Source organism: Pelophylax lessonae (assembly GCF_965119305.1).
Source record: "Pelophylax lessonae genome assembly, chromosome: 8".
NCBI lineage: Eukaryota > Metazoa > Chordata > Amphibia > Anura > Ranidae > Pelophylax > Pelophylax lessonae.
In genome coordinates this window covers 226,537,414-226,553,616 of record NC_138775.1, presented here as the reverse complement: position 1 = coordinate 226,553,616, position 16,203 = coordinate 226,537,414, and the positions used below count along the sequence as shown (strand labels likewise).

Sequence of the window (16,203 nt, the reverse complement as noted above, 5' to 3'; positions counted from 1 at the left end):
CAAAAAAGCACTCCAGATCCATTCCTTATGTGTTTCTGCATGCGTGTGTTTGATGCATTTTCGAAGGCGTTCTAGATGCTTTTTTTCCGGTTTTATTTTCACTGTACTGGGGTCCGGTGCATTTTTGATGCAGCATGTTCTACTACTGGAATGCCCTAGAACTGACCGCACTGGTGTAAACTATGCCATTGGAAACTATGTAACCTACTTTACGTTTTTGATGCAGAAAAAAAAAAAAAGCACTGGATTGCATGTGTTGTGAACTGGCCCTAAAGTAACCCCTGAACACCCACAGTTACCTTGTCCATGGTTGTGGAATTATCACCAAAAGCCACATGTTCCTACACTGAGAAACTGTTTACAGTAGTTTTCATTCAAGTGTGTAATAATAATTCTTCAGGTACAGTGCTTGTGATGTGTAATTTGACCCCCCTGTATAACCTTAAAAAAAAACCTGGCTGATCCTGCCAGTTTTTACCCTCCCCCTCTGTACACTGACCATGGTGTATCATGGCTGCTGAGCCCTGACACTGTGGTCAGTGTACGTGCTTCTGTCATCCGCAGCTATCTGCAGCTCTCCTCTGTCTCCCTCTGTCCTTCTCCTCCTTCCCTCCCTGCCTGTCAGCTCTCACTTGCAAGGCTCTGCTTCACTCCCAGCTGCGACAAAATTTATCTTTACACCATCTCCTCTGTTTAATTACAACCTGTATCCTAGTTCCTGTACTTTTTTTTTAAAAAAAAAAGCCAATTTCTACCTGTTTTCACCGCTCCTGTCCTCACTCACGTGACACCAGGCTCTCTCCTTTCCTCCCCGCCTGACGTCAGAGGAAGTTCTTGGCCCCGCCTGCTGGAGATTTCAGACGGGGAGAGAAGAGAGCCGGGAGTCACATGAGTGCCGATGGGAGCTGTGAAAACAGGTAGAAATCGTTTTTTGTTTTTGTTTTTTTTAAATAACGCACGGGAACGAGTATACAGGTTGTAATCGAACAGTAGAGATGATGTAAAGATAACATAGTGGCTAAACAACCACTTTAATCCCTATGAATGTGATTGAGCTAGAAAGGAGCTGGTCTGAAATATTGTTCTAGACACACAATTTTATTCCTTACTTGGATATGCAGATTGGAAAGAATGTGACTTTAAATTACAAAATTGCATTCTTCCAAACTTTCTGAGATGGAGACGCAAAATAGGCATCGGATGCACTCCCAATCACATAAAACAAGAACTCTCACAAAAATGATCAGGTCAACACACTGGTATTTTTTCGTCATTCGTTTAACTTTAATAACCTTTGAAAGTATCAATTAAATTAATTAAAATTTGGCAAGTTTAGTAAACATATGAAGTTGAAATGTGCAATTGCTTATTCAGCTCTGCACGTGAAACCTAATTGAGGGACAGCTGAGAATTAAAGAACGTGGAAATTTGTTTTCAAAAGAGGGACAATTGGGAGTTGTGTATGAAATAATGTCTTGGAAAATAAACAATAGGGGTAATTCAATAAAGACTTTGCAGTGCAGCTCTGTGGCTGCATTATGGCCAAATTCTATAAAAGGTGATTGACCGTTTCATAGTTTCAACACAACAAATTCATAAAGTTCTTTTCTAATATGTAGCTATGGTCGTGACAAATTCATTAGGGAATTCTGCCATATTTGAGTTTACTAGGTTGAAGGTCAACAAGCCCAGTGTCCTGTAAATACTGCTGAATCTATTGCATGCACCAACATTTATTGTATTTGGGCAAGACAAACTTCTAATTGGTGTCAACACCATCCTTAGAGGCAGTTGGAGATTTTTTTTTTTTTTCATAGATCATATAGTTTCCTTGAGTACATGAGTAAAACCGCTAACTTGTTTAGAAGTGGCTGTGTTTCTTTTAGCCAGTGTTTTCAGGTTCCATAAAAACCATTAGAATTGTGTTACAACTCAAAGGTACTCCTTCTCCTGCAACACCACCCCGTGTTTTTTTTCTGCAAATGTAGTTCGCACCATAGCCCCGAAGTAAATCTGTCCCAAGGGGAGGGAGCAGGAATAAACTTAATTTGCATAGAACTTAACCTTGTCTATATTGTTTGGTTTCCTGATTTGTTTGGAGATGTGGCTTTCACTGAAGTTTGCCTCTGCATGTACATTTTTTGTTATAGGCCCAGTATGATTTCCCTGGATTTACTTTAAAGCTTTACAGGAGTTCGGATACTTTGTGCATGTCACCTCCCTGACTTACTTCTTTCATTTACATCGGACAGGTTTATGGAGCTCCCAAAAGACACCGTTCAGAGACAATACTTTTGGACCTTCTGATCTTGGCTCCCTCAGTTGCAGAGTCATTGCAGCTTCTATGCTCGCCCCTCCCCTCCGCTTTCCCACTCACAGAAACCTTTGTATTAAGTAAATTTTTTCAAAACATGAAAAAGGCTATTGTGAATGGGCAGGCCTAACTGCTGTGTGTTTTTCTCCTCCCATAGCTCCTAGTGTCTCCTCTGGGACTGCCATAAGCCTATAAGATATAAATAGGCATAAGCCCAAGAGGAAGCATGCACCTCACTGGACATAAAAGATAACTACAGGCAAAACTTTTTTTTTTTTTGTTTTGGATAGAGTGGAGATGGATTAGAACCCCTGTCAGTTTTTTTTTTTTTTTTTTTTTATTGCTGTCTGTGTTCACAGTAAGGAGATTTCCCTTCTCTACTTTACCATTTCTCTGTCTCTGTTTTGCCATTATCCAATATTATAAAGAAAATCCCAAATTTTGGGTTGTCCCCAGAAAAGTAATAGATGGTATATCTTCCAATGGGGGCACTAGTTCTGGTAACTTGGGGGTCCACAAGCGAGTCTTTAGGAGTAATCTCTAAAATGGGACACAGATGGCAATAAGAAAAAAAATTTGACCGGTTATAACCCTTTCGCTCCATCTAAAATGAAGAAAAAGTTTTGCCTATAGTTCTACTTTAACTCCTATTATGCCTACATTTTTACAAAGTGTCCGAATTCCTGGAATTCAGCTTTGTTTTGGGATCTTGGGGTTTCATTTTGTACCAGGGCTTTAACTGCATGGGGTTTATATATTTTTCTTTTTGTGTGTTTATATAAGGCTGACATTTTACACTGTATAAGGTGACATTATACTAACCAGTTCATTGGCTTCTTCATACACTGACCTCAGTGTGCAATGTTTTTTTTATGGACATTTGGAACAGGAAGGGGCCATCTCCAAACTGTTCCCACAAAGTTGGGAGAATGAAATTGTCCAGAATGTTTTGGTATGCTGACACCTTAAGAGTTCCCTTCCCTTGAACTAAGGGGCCCACACCATAATCCCACTTCTACCAAATGATTTGGAACAGTGCAAAAAGCAAGGCCCATAAAGACATGAAGGGACGAGTTTGGGGTGGATTAACATGACTGGCCTGTACAGCCTGTGAATGCGAGCCAGGCCTCCTTGTCCACATCAGTGCCTGACCTCACAAATGCGCTTCTGGAAGAAAGGTCAAACATTCCCATAGACAGTCCTAAACATTGTGGACAGCCTTCCCAGAAGAGTTGAAGCTGCAAAGGGTGAGCCAACTCAATATTGTACCCTAAGGACAAAGACTGGGATGCCATTATGTTCATGTGCGTGTAAAGGCAGGTGTCCCAATACTTTTGGTAATATAGTGTATCTAGCCTTAGGAAAAATAAAAGTTCAGACAGCGATAAATACACAATTGAACTACATAATCCATTTTTACCACCCCTAGAAGTTTTAGCTCTGTTTTTCTGTAATTTCTACATGAAGTCAGTGACACCACTCATTTCTGATTCTCCTTTACAGCTCCTTGTGCCATTTTGCTGCCTCCTTGGAGTCACAAACACAAAAATAAAGGGGTACTGGATTGGGATTCTCTAAGGGTCACTGAAATTGTCACTGTGCACACTGGCTCTGGTTAAGCAGCTCTCAAATGAGGAATCCCTCAGGAAAAAGGCAAGGGACCCAGAGAATCCACACACTTACAATCCAAATGAGATTTATAATTGCCTCCATCTTCTCGCTCCGGGTCACCTGAAAAACAAATGTATAATCGCAATTTTTTTTTTTTTACTTACCTCGTATAGAAGAAAATATACTTACCTTCCTCCTTCCTCCCCTCGGTGGCCACGGAGATTCGTCACTTCCTGGCTTTGCAATGATTCCTGGGAGCTGAACGTCATCGCTCCCAGGAATCAATGCGCCTGCACCGGCCCCGACGTCAGTTTCGGTGCGCGCGCGTCATTCCCTTCTAAACCGCTTCTGGGCATGCCCAGAAGCTGTGGAGGGATGACGCACGCGCACCGGAAGTGACGGCGGGGCTTGCAGTGCATCGTGGGACCGAAGACGGCGGAAGAGGACGCAGAAGAGGATCGCGCTGGCTTCAAGCTGCCCACACCTGAGATGGCAGCGCTGGACAATACTTTTTCAAGGTAAGTATTTCTTCCAAAAGGTAAGTGCAACCCGGGACAGATCAGAGGCTAGCCATTGTGGAATGTACTAGCCCTGACTGTCCCGGGGGTATTTTTTATTAAAAAAAGTATTCCCAGGGTGGAACTCTGCTTTAATGATGAAATTGAATCATAGCAGAATAGAGGCACTGTGCTGGGCTCTGTTCTGCTATGAATCAATTTTATAATAAAATGACCTTGAACTTTAGATATTTAGATTTACTTGGGTATTTGTCGCTTTCTTTGGATTGTATAAGCTCTTGTGTTAGCTAACAGGACCCTCCTAACCCTCCTGTCCTAAACTGTATTGTAACTGTACTGTATCCCTTTATTTTGTAAAGTGCTGCGCAAACTGTTGGTGCTTTAAATCCTGTATAACAGTCACATTAACTGAAATACCAATCCTTTGGTAGGTCAAAGTGGAGCACTTTAACCACTTACTACCCGCCCACCGTCAAATGACGGCGGAGCGGTGTAGCTATTATCCTGGGACGTCATATGACGGCACACCAGAACAGCCTCTCTCGCGTGCTCCCGGAGCGGCGATCGTGACCACGCCGTGTCATGACATGACTCTTTACCCATATGATCGGCTGTGTCCAATCACAGCCGGTCACATGTAAATTAGGAAGTGCCGTTATTCGGCTCTCCTTGCCTCACACTGTCAGTGTGTGAGGCGTGGAGAGACGATCAGCGGCTCTTCCTCACAGGGGAGACAAAAACAAGTAATCAGGGCACTAATCATCAGTGCCCTGATTACACAAAATGTAAATAAAGTGCCAGTTACTGCCCAGTATCAGTGCCCATAGTGCTGCCAGTCAGTGCCTGCTCATCTAGGTACTGATGAGCACTGACTGGCAGCACTATGGGCACTGATGGTGCTGCCCATCAGTGCCACCCATCAGTGTCCATCAGTGCGGCATATTAGTACCTCATCAGTGCCCATAAGTGCCACCTCATCAGCGCACATCAGTGAAGGAAAAAAAAGTATTTTCAAATTTTACTCACAGAAAAAAATACTTTTTTTTTTTTCAAAATTTTCTGTCTTTTTTCTTTTTTTTTTTTGTAAGAAATAAAAAACCCAGTGGTGATTAAATACCACTAAAAGAAAGCTCTATTTGTGTGAAAAAAATGAAAAATTTCATATGGGTACAGTGTAGCATGACCGCGCAATTGTTGTTCAAAATGTGGGAGCGCTGAAAGCTGAAAATTGGCCTGGGCAGGAAGGGGGTGAAAGTGCACTGTAGGCAAGTGGTTAAGCAGCATTTTGTTAGGGTACCAGGAATGTTTGAAACTTCTACACAGAGCTGGAGTCAGCTAAGCTAAATTTTCCTTACAGGTGTCTGCACATGATGGATTGCTTTTATTAAGAAATATTCTATAAATTTAAATGCTTTCAAAAATATCATTGTAAATATTTTCCTAAAAATACTTTCCACACTAGGGAAACAATAAAGGAACAATTTCCTGTTTTACTTGGGTTTATCTTTTTCGGTGCGTTTACTTTGGACTGAATTCAGCCTGAAATGTGACCCAGTAAACTCGCTCCCAGATCTACGCCTGTCAGTTTTGCACATTGCTCGCATGTTTATGTGGCAGTAGGGTAAAATGTAAATTGAATATTACGGTTCTGTTAGTGTCACAGCAGTTGGTGCGCTTTTTACTACAAGTATACTGGGTATATTAGTGAGGGTAAGGTCTCCTTTTAAATACATTTTTTTCTCACACAATTGAAACGAAAACCTGGCTTACTCTTCTGGCCATTTTGGGTACCGAAAATCCTCTCTCCTTGCTCAATACATTTTCAATACTCTTTTTAGTTCCTGCATTTAAAAAAAAAAAAAAAAAAAGAACTTGATTATTCTGTGTGGCATAAGTGGATCCTTTGAAAAAATGCACCACTCCCAGATACCACGGGAAAGATGTATGCAATTACCGTACATCAGATCTGACAGGGTTCTGGTTCACTCAGTAGTTGCTCTAAAAAGGCCTATTCATTTTCACATCAAACCGTTAATTCTGTCTATTCTCCTTGGTTTCCTGTTTGTAAGACCAGTGGCTACTATGCCCTCTATTACCCCAGCCACTGGTCTTGGCACATCCCTGCTGTATTCTCCAGGAAGCAGTGATGTAATTCAGCCCCACCTGCTATGGTGGGTGGACTGGGACTCTCAGGCACATTGTACAGGCCTAGTGTACCCACCCATATTCACTACAATTCCCTGTGGTTGATGAGAATTGTGGTTTCCTTTTACTGCGGAGAGAGGAGAGGATATGATGTAATCCCTGCTGTAATACCTCCTCCGTGGCAGAGCAGATGCTGTTATCTTTTGAATTAGAGCGGAGGTCATGAAAATTTAATTAAAATTTTCTCCTTAATAGTAAGGATTTCAGAGTTCAGGGAGTCACCAAGAAGATAAAAAAAAATGTACAACCAAGAGGAAAAAGCCAACCAAAAGACACAGCTATTTTACGTAAAGTGCCTGAAGCACAGAAATGGCTTAAATGTCAGACAGGTAGCCTTCTAAATGGCAGTTTGAGATACAGCACAATACCAGCTTGGAGGGACAGACCGATCGCCTAGCTCCAGCGATTGATACAGACAGACGCTTCAGGCACTTCACGTAAAATAGCTGTATTTTGTGGTTGGCTTTTTCCACTTATTTGTACAATTTTTTATATCTTGCTGGTGACTCCCTGATACTGCTCCCACCCATTCTGATTGTCTTTCGATTCCACACGATCTTTGCTATATCATATGTCTCTGGCATTGATTCTGAAGAAGCATTGAGAAGTGGAACGCGTTAATCCTGCATGCACGTGTGTGCAGAACAATAGTTGATCGTGTATTTTGCATTATGATATGTCTCTTGTATATATTGAGTCTTACATATCTCAGACTCTTTACAAATGTTTTTACTTTCTAAGGGAAGTTTTGTACTTTTAATCAGTTTCAGCGCCATTTAAAGAGAATAGTTGGTGAACATGCTGCATTATCAACGCAATTTTTAAAGCGAATAGTTTGTAAACGTGTCGCATTATGTGGAGATGTCATGGTGTTCTATATTTACATCACTGTGTAATTATAGATTCTCGGAAGTCTTGACATCATTCAGCCATCTGCACATAACAACATGCTGGTCTCCTCAAAGATTTGCTGCAGGTATATTCATGCTTTGGTTTCACCAGAACGTGCCTCACACAGAAGCTGCTCGACTTTTCCTGACCTTCCATAAGAAGGCAAGTAAACAGAGCGTATTTTTTAAATAAATTTTATGTCCATGCACACTGATTCCCCCTTTGCTTATACAATCCCGAAACATGCAACTCTTCAGGGAAGCTTTTCCTTGATACCTTTTCCTAAATACTCCAACCTTGTCCAACTGCCCTTCACATTTGTTCAAGTGTGTGCAGTTAAATGCACTAAAACACATGAACATATATTGCACATTTAAACGCGTGCACATAGGCTTAAAAAAAACAGTGTAAATGCACATCAATTGCAAATGAATCCTTTGACAATGACTTTAATTTCTTTTAAAAAGTGGCTTATTGAAAATATATTTCTTAATAGGGCTGCAACCTAACATCTGCGTTTGTGGAGCAGTCTGTATTACCCTGCAAAAAACATCTTTGTTTAAATTTGTGCATTAGAAAATAGTGTTTGAAATAAGTTTAGTAGCCATAGTTGACCCCTGTTAAAAAAGGTAATGGGCACAAGGGATGATCCAAGTGACAGGAACAAAATATGTTTCTAAAAAACCTTTCTAATCTGCCTTAGGCTCCCTTCACACAGTCCGGTGCGGACCGTTCTCTGCTCAGCCGGGGATTGATCCGCTGATCCATGCTGAGCAGGCGGATGATAGCTCCATCTCTGCTCTGTGTGCGGAGAGGGAGGTGTCAGAGCCCCGCTGCTCTCTATGGGGGGAATCAGATGAGAACAGACTGCCTGTCCATTCCCATCCGATCCCCATGACGGATGGAAAATGAGGTTTCCATCCGTCCGGATTTCACGGACAGGATCGGATGCTGATGGCAGCGGGTGTCAGCGGACATGTCACCGTTGACATCCGCTGCCCCATAGGGATGCATGGAGGATTCGATCAGGTCCGTCTAAAAAACTGACAGGCAGATCTGATCGGATCGTTCGTGTGAAAGGGGCCTTACTATATCAGATTTGTCTGCAAAGTAAAATTATTAGTTTTTTTTATTCTGTATTTTTTTGTAAATTGACAAATATGTGTGAAGAAAATGAAGGCAAGGCAGGTAGATTAGGTACAAATCCTCCCTAGTACGCTCACTTACTCCTTTTTGATGTACTGTTAAATCAGTAAGTGTTAATGCCTTCTGACCATATATGTATTTAGACCCCATTGAGCAGCTCTCGTGGTTGGGAATATTATGTTGAGCTGGCACATATAAAAAACCACCAGAATGTTTCCGGCACCACAAGGCTAAATTGGAATTCTGTGTGCATATGTAGGTTACTGTCAAGTTTTTACAGATTACAGTGTCAGTAAATCAACAAAGTGTTCTGTATATGACCATAAACATTACCTTCATTGATCACGGTCACTGGAGGCACGCGAAATGGACTGACTGTTGGCACTGGAGCTTGTGGCGGCTGCCTGCTGTCCCTGGCCCTTGGGTATCCTGTGTCCCTCTGGATCTCATTGCCACCTGCTAGTCCAGGTGTATACTGTTGACTGTTTGGGATGTGCTGTGGCACCACCTGTACTAGAGGGGGTGACCCCTGGCTATCCCTCCTGGAGAAAACCCTCATGCACTGTTCTTCCAAAAGTGTTATTATGGCAGACTGGTTGTTGACCAAATCGACAAGGGAGGCATATTTTGCTTCCAGTTCTTTGTACCGTGTGGCGGCTCTAAGCATTTCAGCCGTTACATTGAGGATCTTGTTTTCTAGCTGAGCAATTTCTAGGGAATTATCTCTTTTGCGTATAATCTCATGCAAGAGCTGCATATAAAGCTGTGTCACACGGGAGTTCATGTTACGACTCTCTTTTCTCAGTAACTTCACCTCACTAACGATATTCCCATCAACATCCACTAGAACTTGTAGCATCTCCATCTCTCGCCTCTGCTTAGCTAGAGAGTCTTTAACGTTTTCCAAGTCCATTCTTGTCACCTGGTCTTTATTTTGCCCAGGTCCTTTGGTACTGACACATATTGGCCCAGTGATTTTCTGCTGGGGTACCAAGAATGTATAGCCACACCTTTTTCCTTCGTTATTCTCCACATAGTCTGTAGACCGAGCAAATCTTATTGACGTTCCACTTTGACTCTCTGATTTGCCTTTTGCACAGTGTCCTGCAGTAAACAGAAATAGCAGTAACACCTTTAATGTCCATAAGGTGGTGTCCATCTTAATCGGTGGAGACTGTTGCCCAGACAACTAAAACAGAGGAGGTTAGAGAAGAGGAATTAGTTATTTTGGCAGCAGTAATGCATTTGTTCTTCTGGAGAGTTTTAAGCAGAATTCCCACTGTACCCACAGAACAGTTAGTAAATACCTGTTGATCCTGACAGTAGAATCATTGTAAAGGTACTGGGGGTGACGAGGCTTTTCCTCCTGCTTAAATGCTGCCACCCTTGACACTAAGTGAATAACTATATCTATTCCTGCCCACAGCCCTTTAGATCTTAAATACATGGTGTAAAAAGCCTGTTTAGTTACCCCCCCCCCCCCCCATTACCTCTAGCACGGTCGTGCTGTGTACAGGACTAATTCAACTTCTCAGCTGCCTTTAGTATGAAGGAAGAAATTCTGGAATCCGATGTGGCATCTGTCCCCCGCCGCCTCTAAGTGAGGAGAGAGCTAGTGACTGTCAGTCACCGGCTATCTGCTTTGCCCCTCCAGCGCTCACAGGAGCGGCTTTCAAAGGCTCTGTGGTGTGCTGAGTGGCTGAACCAGCTGCCAGTCAGGCATCTGGGTGGATCCTGAGGTTAAAGTCAGGATCTCGCCATAACCTGGACCGGTTTAGTGAGTTCAGGTGAAAGCGGACTTTAGCCTGCTGATTAGGGGTCACAGGAGTACAGAACTAAGGGCACTTCTGTGACCCACAGGAAAAGGAGGGCCAAAGGAGCTTGAAGTCTTAGGAAATGTTTCACAAGTTTTAAAACCATTCTACTCATTAAGGCCCATTCACATATGTATGTTTGCATGTGCTGTGATAATGTACATGCAGGTATAGTCCCAAATGCATAGCTGACTATATAGGTTATCCAGGAATTGTTGAAATACAGTTAATAAAAAAACAAACATGTAGAACTATGACTGGGGCAAGTAATAGAGGATTTTGTGGGGTCATGGCATAACATAACCTAAGAGATGCAATATTTAAATTGGTTGACCTTTTAACCTACTAGAAGGGGTATTCTAGGAATTAGTATTTTCAAATCTAGCAATAACATCCTGTCTAGTAAAACTGAAGACTAAAGTCCCAAGCTGCCCTTTGTAAATAAATTCTAGCCTACAATTACTCGTTAAAGTAGTATTAAACCTTCACATTTAAAGACATGGGCAAGTATATTTTAAATACTTTTGCTTACATCATGTTCTTTTTTTTTTTTTTCACAACAAGCTTGAATAATATTTATCTATCACTCTAAATGATGCACATATCAACATGGTCATGTGCATTGCTAGCCTGGATTGACCTAGTGAGCAAGGCTTTACAACGTACTGGAACCACTATCTTCCAGCTACATTGTGGACAAGGTTGCATAGGTGGCACTGTCATAGAAGCAGCTTGCTGATGTCCTAGCTTTAGGTTGGCATGTGCTACTTTAGTACGCTATGGGAATGCTCCATGGAGGGTGGCTACATTAGACACCATGCTGGGCTAGCGTAGCCATCATCGTACAGGAACGCTCATGGGAAAGCTTAAATCTATAGTTGTACACAGAAGGCAATGCTAACTATTTCGATTTTTGAGTTTAGTTATACTTTAAGAACGCAGAGTAAGATTAACTACAAAAGGTAGTTATGTCAACTACCTATTTTTCTATGTAGGCATGTATACTCTTCTTTTTTTATTTATTTTTTGTCTGGTTTTTATTGTAACTGTTTGGGTCATTTAAATTTACAACACCTTATTTCTCTCTACCTAAAATGTAATAGGTTTGGCCAGTTTAATGTTTCCCACACTATACAGAACTTAAAATTAATGGTTGCATAGTGTACATAGGGAAGCACAAGTGCAGTGATGCAGATGTATGGCTGATCACACTCAAATTCCCTCTACATTCTTGAAAATAATTTCATACTTGGATTTATGGGCTGAAAACTCTTCAGGTTGTCATACAGCCAGAATAGATGAAAATATGCTGCAGAGAGTTTAAATATTTGGATCCAGAAAGTCTTTTGGATAAACTCTTGGCAGTAGACAAGGGGTCGCCATTTTTATAGCTGTAAACATCTGTGAGACTCAGACCAGCATTGCCTCTTGATTGCTCCTGAATTCTGCAGCACACGTTGCTTGTATTGTTTGGCTGGAGCTCTGACTCGAGACATGGAAGCTCGGCCTGCTTCTCTGTGTGCCAGCATGTTTCCCCTGAAGAAATTCTCCAGAGTATTAAGTCATCGATTCCAAGTTTATATTATTATAAACACAAGAATCTGCTATGCAGGTACAACATACTTGGAATAGAGGTCTGTTTCTGACAATTTTCTTTTTGCTTTGTTGGGTACAAAACACATTTTGTCTTGTCCTGTTAAAACCAAGTTATACTAGGGGTTATTGAACTACACCATGTTTGTGTTCCTGTCAGTGTAATTCAAGTTTAATATAAACAATATTTTTTTATTGCTCCTAATGGTAAATGCTTTAGTTTTATTCTGACATAGCTAATTCTAACTCTTATCCTAGAAATGTGAATTATGGGACCTGTCATGTAACAGATACCTTCAAGACATCATCTCATATTCAAATAGATCTTTGTGATACCATTAGCTAGCAAATGCCTGTCAGCATGAGGTGGTGCAGGTGTACAACACAGCAGTTAAGTACTGTTTTGTGCCATTTTAAATATTGCATTTGCAAGAACCCGATGGTCACTCTGACAAAGCTGTAGCATTTCTCTGTAGAGAGAGGAGAACCTTCTAGAAGAACAAACCTCTCTGCAGCACTCCACCAATCAGGCCTGTATGGTAGAGTGGCCAGACGGAAACCACTCCTCCGTAAAAGGCACATGACAGCCCACCTGAAGTTTGCCAAAAGGCACCTGAAGGACTCTCAGGCCATGAGAAACTAAATTCTCTGGTCTGATGAAACAAAGATTGAACTGTTTTGGCCTGAATGTCAAACGTCATGTCTGGAGGAAACCAGGCACCACTTATCACCTGGCCAATACCATTCCTACAGTAAAGCATGATGGTGGCAGCATCATGCTGTGGGGATGTTTTTCAGTGCCAGTAACAGGAAGACTAGTCAGGATCAAGGGAAAGATGAATGCAGCAATGTACAGAGACATCCTTGATAAAAATCTGCTCCAGAGCATTCTGGGCTTCAGACTGGGGTGGAGGTTCATCTTCCAACAGGACTACATCCCTAAGCACACAGGCAAGATAACAAAGGAGTGGCTACGGGACAACTCTGTGAATGTCCTTGAGTGGCCCAGCCAGAGCCCGGACTTGAACCCGATTGAACATCTCTGGAGAGATTTGAAAATGACCGTGCACCGACGCTCCCCGTCCAACCTGATGGAGCTTAAGAGGTCCTGCAAAGAATGATGGGAGAAACTGCCCAAAAATAGGTGTGCCAAGCTTGTAGCATCATACTCAAAAATACTTGAGGCTGTAATTGATGCCAAAGATGCTTCAACAAAGTATTGCGCAAAGGCTTTGAATACTTATGTACATGGGATTTATTTTTTTTAATACCTTTTTAAAGATTTCAAACAAACTTCTTTCATGTCATTATGGGGTATTGTTCACATAACAGGCACATGTTGCTGTGTTTGCAGAGCAGAAGTTGATGCATCAGCAGACCCGTCTCATGCACATCATCACATATACCACCATCCATTTCCTACTGTTGCCTGTTTAGGTGTACTTTTAAACAGGCATTGTATTTTGAGATAACTGGGGGGATTGGGCTTGCAAGACTATTTTTAAAACGGCAGAAAAATTCTGTGCAAAATGTGAACCTACTGTAGTTTTTTTCCTGGGATATTTGTTACCCCAGTAAAACAAGACGTAGTTCCTAGTAAGAGCAGACTTTATTCACTCAGGAGGTCAGTAAGAGCAGACTTTATTCACACAGAAGGGGCCAGTAAAGAGCTGCTACTTTATGCCACTTTATTTACAGCTGAAGATTAAGAGCAGTGAGTAGTCCCCAGTGCCCAGTCATTCACACCTTCTATTCTAGCCTTTCTTGCTTGGGCCCATTAGGGTCCTTACAGAACGTGGGGAAAAAAGCAACTGTTGAGCGAGGTGCAAGGTTTGTCTCATACCTCCCTCAAAAGGACACTACCATGGGTAGAGATCACTATGCCTCATGGTAGGAACTGTCCTGCCCTTGAAGTAGATCTATTGGCCATACGGGGGTCTTGGTCCTGGGCATCCTCTGTTTTGTATGTTTGTAAATCCAGCAGCAGAACTGAAGAAGAATCGGGTTGCTCAATGCAGTTACATTATATGCACTTCAGTTAATAGGCAGCCAACTAAGTGGGCCATGTTGTGGTTAATTGCACATAATGAAATCAACATGCAGCCTGCAGTAAAACACTCAGGCACGTAACGTGGCCCTTTGTGTTGAGAGGTGGTGAGCATTTATTAAAGGGGTTTCATGAACCACATATGACCACCACAGCAGCATGATCCCTATATGCATATCCCTATAAGCCTTCTTCATATATTTATATTTTATGTGTGTGTATACACACACTTTTTTAAAATCTCTCTTTAAAGTTTTAACTTGATTGGTTGATTTGCATTACAGTTGGTTATTTTTTTCCTTAATTATTCCATGTACTTAATATAAACTCTTGGGTTTCTACCTTTTATTATTGACCTTTCTTTTTATAGGACTTAAAATAACGTCCGTTTCAGGGAATTTTACAAGCTACAAAAGCTTTTAGTTACAACTGAATAACAAACCGTGGAACACAAGCTTTCTATAATTTTTTTTTTTTGGCGCTCCAAGAAAAACCTCTCTCATATGACGGGTTTTAGAACTTTTGATTTAAATTACAGTGCATAATACTGTATAACTCTGAGTTTATACTTGCCTTAAAATTTCCCTTTCTTCAATTTTTCTGTGCATTTTCCACTTACAAGATGTGAAAATGTAGAATATGCATTTTTTAACATTCACGTAATTTCCTGCCTCTTTTTGCATCAAAAGCACATACTAAAACTGATTTATATGCATCTCTCTGTTAGGTGACCATTATTGCTGAGGTGGATTATGGGTTTTTTTCTTTGATGTTAACCCAGCTCTGCATCTGTTTCCATTGTATTCCCTCTTGGCTATCCTGTTGTCATGCTCAGTGTCTCCTCCCCTCTGTTATAGTAGCTTAACCTGGATCCATTCTCACAGATACAGAAATTGCTGTATATGCACAAAACAGGAGAACACCCCCTTGTGTCATGTATTCTTACTGTGTGTCAGCACTGCAATTGCTTCCATATGGCATAGATTGATTACCTTATTGGGTTAAAGTTTGATGGTGTAGCTACAGCTTAGATATTTAGTAGACCTGAAGATCTTAAAGTTCAGGCACTGAAATGTTTTTTTTTTTTTTTTTTCTCTAATGTTGCAGGTATGTGGTTTTGTCTGTGCTGGTATTCTTGAAGTGTGCGTGTGTAATTTTTAAAATATACTTTAATCATCTTTGATACTTTGCTCATCGTGTCAGTATTTAGTATAACGAAGGAGATTGAAAACTGAGCCAAGAACTGCATATACGGAGCATAATCTGCCTGCTGTAGTTATACATGTACCCCTAGGGGTACCCATAGAGGTACTTTAGTAGGTAAGTAAGGGGTAGCCCTGCTTGGCAAGTTAAAATGGACATCTTTCCCTAAAAATTTAGAAAATCCTAAATCTTATACATAAGTTGTATTCACTATTTTTAGTTCTTTTATATGCTTAAGTAATTGTTTGGAAAGCTCTCTTACAAAAATCGATACTTTCCCAATATAGTCTGGGCAGTTAACATACGTGAGATGGCCTAAGCCTTGCACCATTCCACAAGCCACGCCGTCTGACATGTTTCTCCCAACACACCGGGGCTTAGTCCAGTTTGGAAAGTACTGTTACATATTTAGGATTTATGGCCTATAAATATGCACACTGGAGGGTTACTTTAGATAAAATAACACCAGGGAGTATTCAGTAAATATTTGTTGTAATAGCCCTAAAATATTATTCAGTTGCGAATCGCTGTTTTAGTACACCATGCCACCCACTTCCTTTTGTCTGTTTTATGTAATAATGCACATGGTACTACACTTACGTTATCAATAGAACAAAACAATGAAACACATATTAGACACAATTTTTGAGGTTACATTCTTCCTTAGCCAATGAGTGAAGCCCTAGGTTTTTGCTGTCATTTGCACATGCACAAACCCATATATATTTAGGTTAACACGACAGACCAAGGTTGAATAGTGGCACTTTACCATCAACAGACCTTTTTAGTCGTAAGAATTGTGTTTTATTTTCCTAACTAACTTAACTTTCCTGCTTTTAAGAATTTTATTTTTTTCTTAAT

General features: G+C 41.1%; 2 protein-coding genes across 5 annotated transcripts in view; one reads left to right on the top strand and one right to left on the bottom strand.

Moving 5' to 3' along the window:
- ANGPTL1 (angiopoietin like 1) overlaps nt 1–9,856 on the bottom strand; it is a 32,288-nt gene extending 22,432 nt beyond the window's left edge. The window contains exon 1 of the mRNA XM_082265530.1: nt 9,019–9,856. Within this exon, the coding sequence (XP_082121656.1) occupies nt 9,019–9,844 (826 nt within the window). The 5' untranslated portion in view covers nt 9,845–9,856. The remainder of the gene's footprint in view (nt 1–9,018) is intronic.
- Nucleotides 1–16,203, top strand: part of RALGPS2 (Ral GEF with PH domain and SH3 binding motif 2) — a 360,414-nt gene that overhangs the window by 217,837 nt on the left and 126,374 nt on the right. The window lies entirely within an intron of this gene.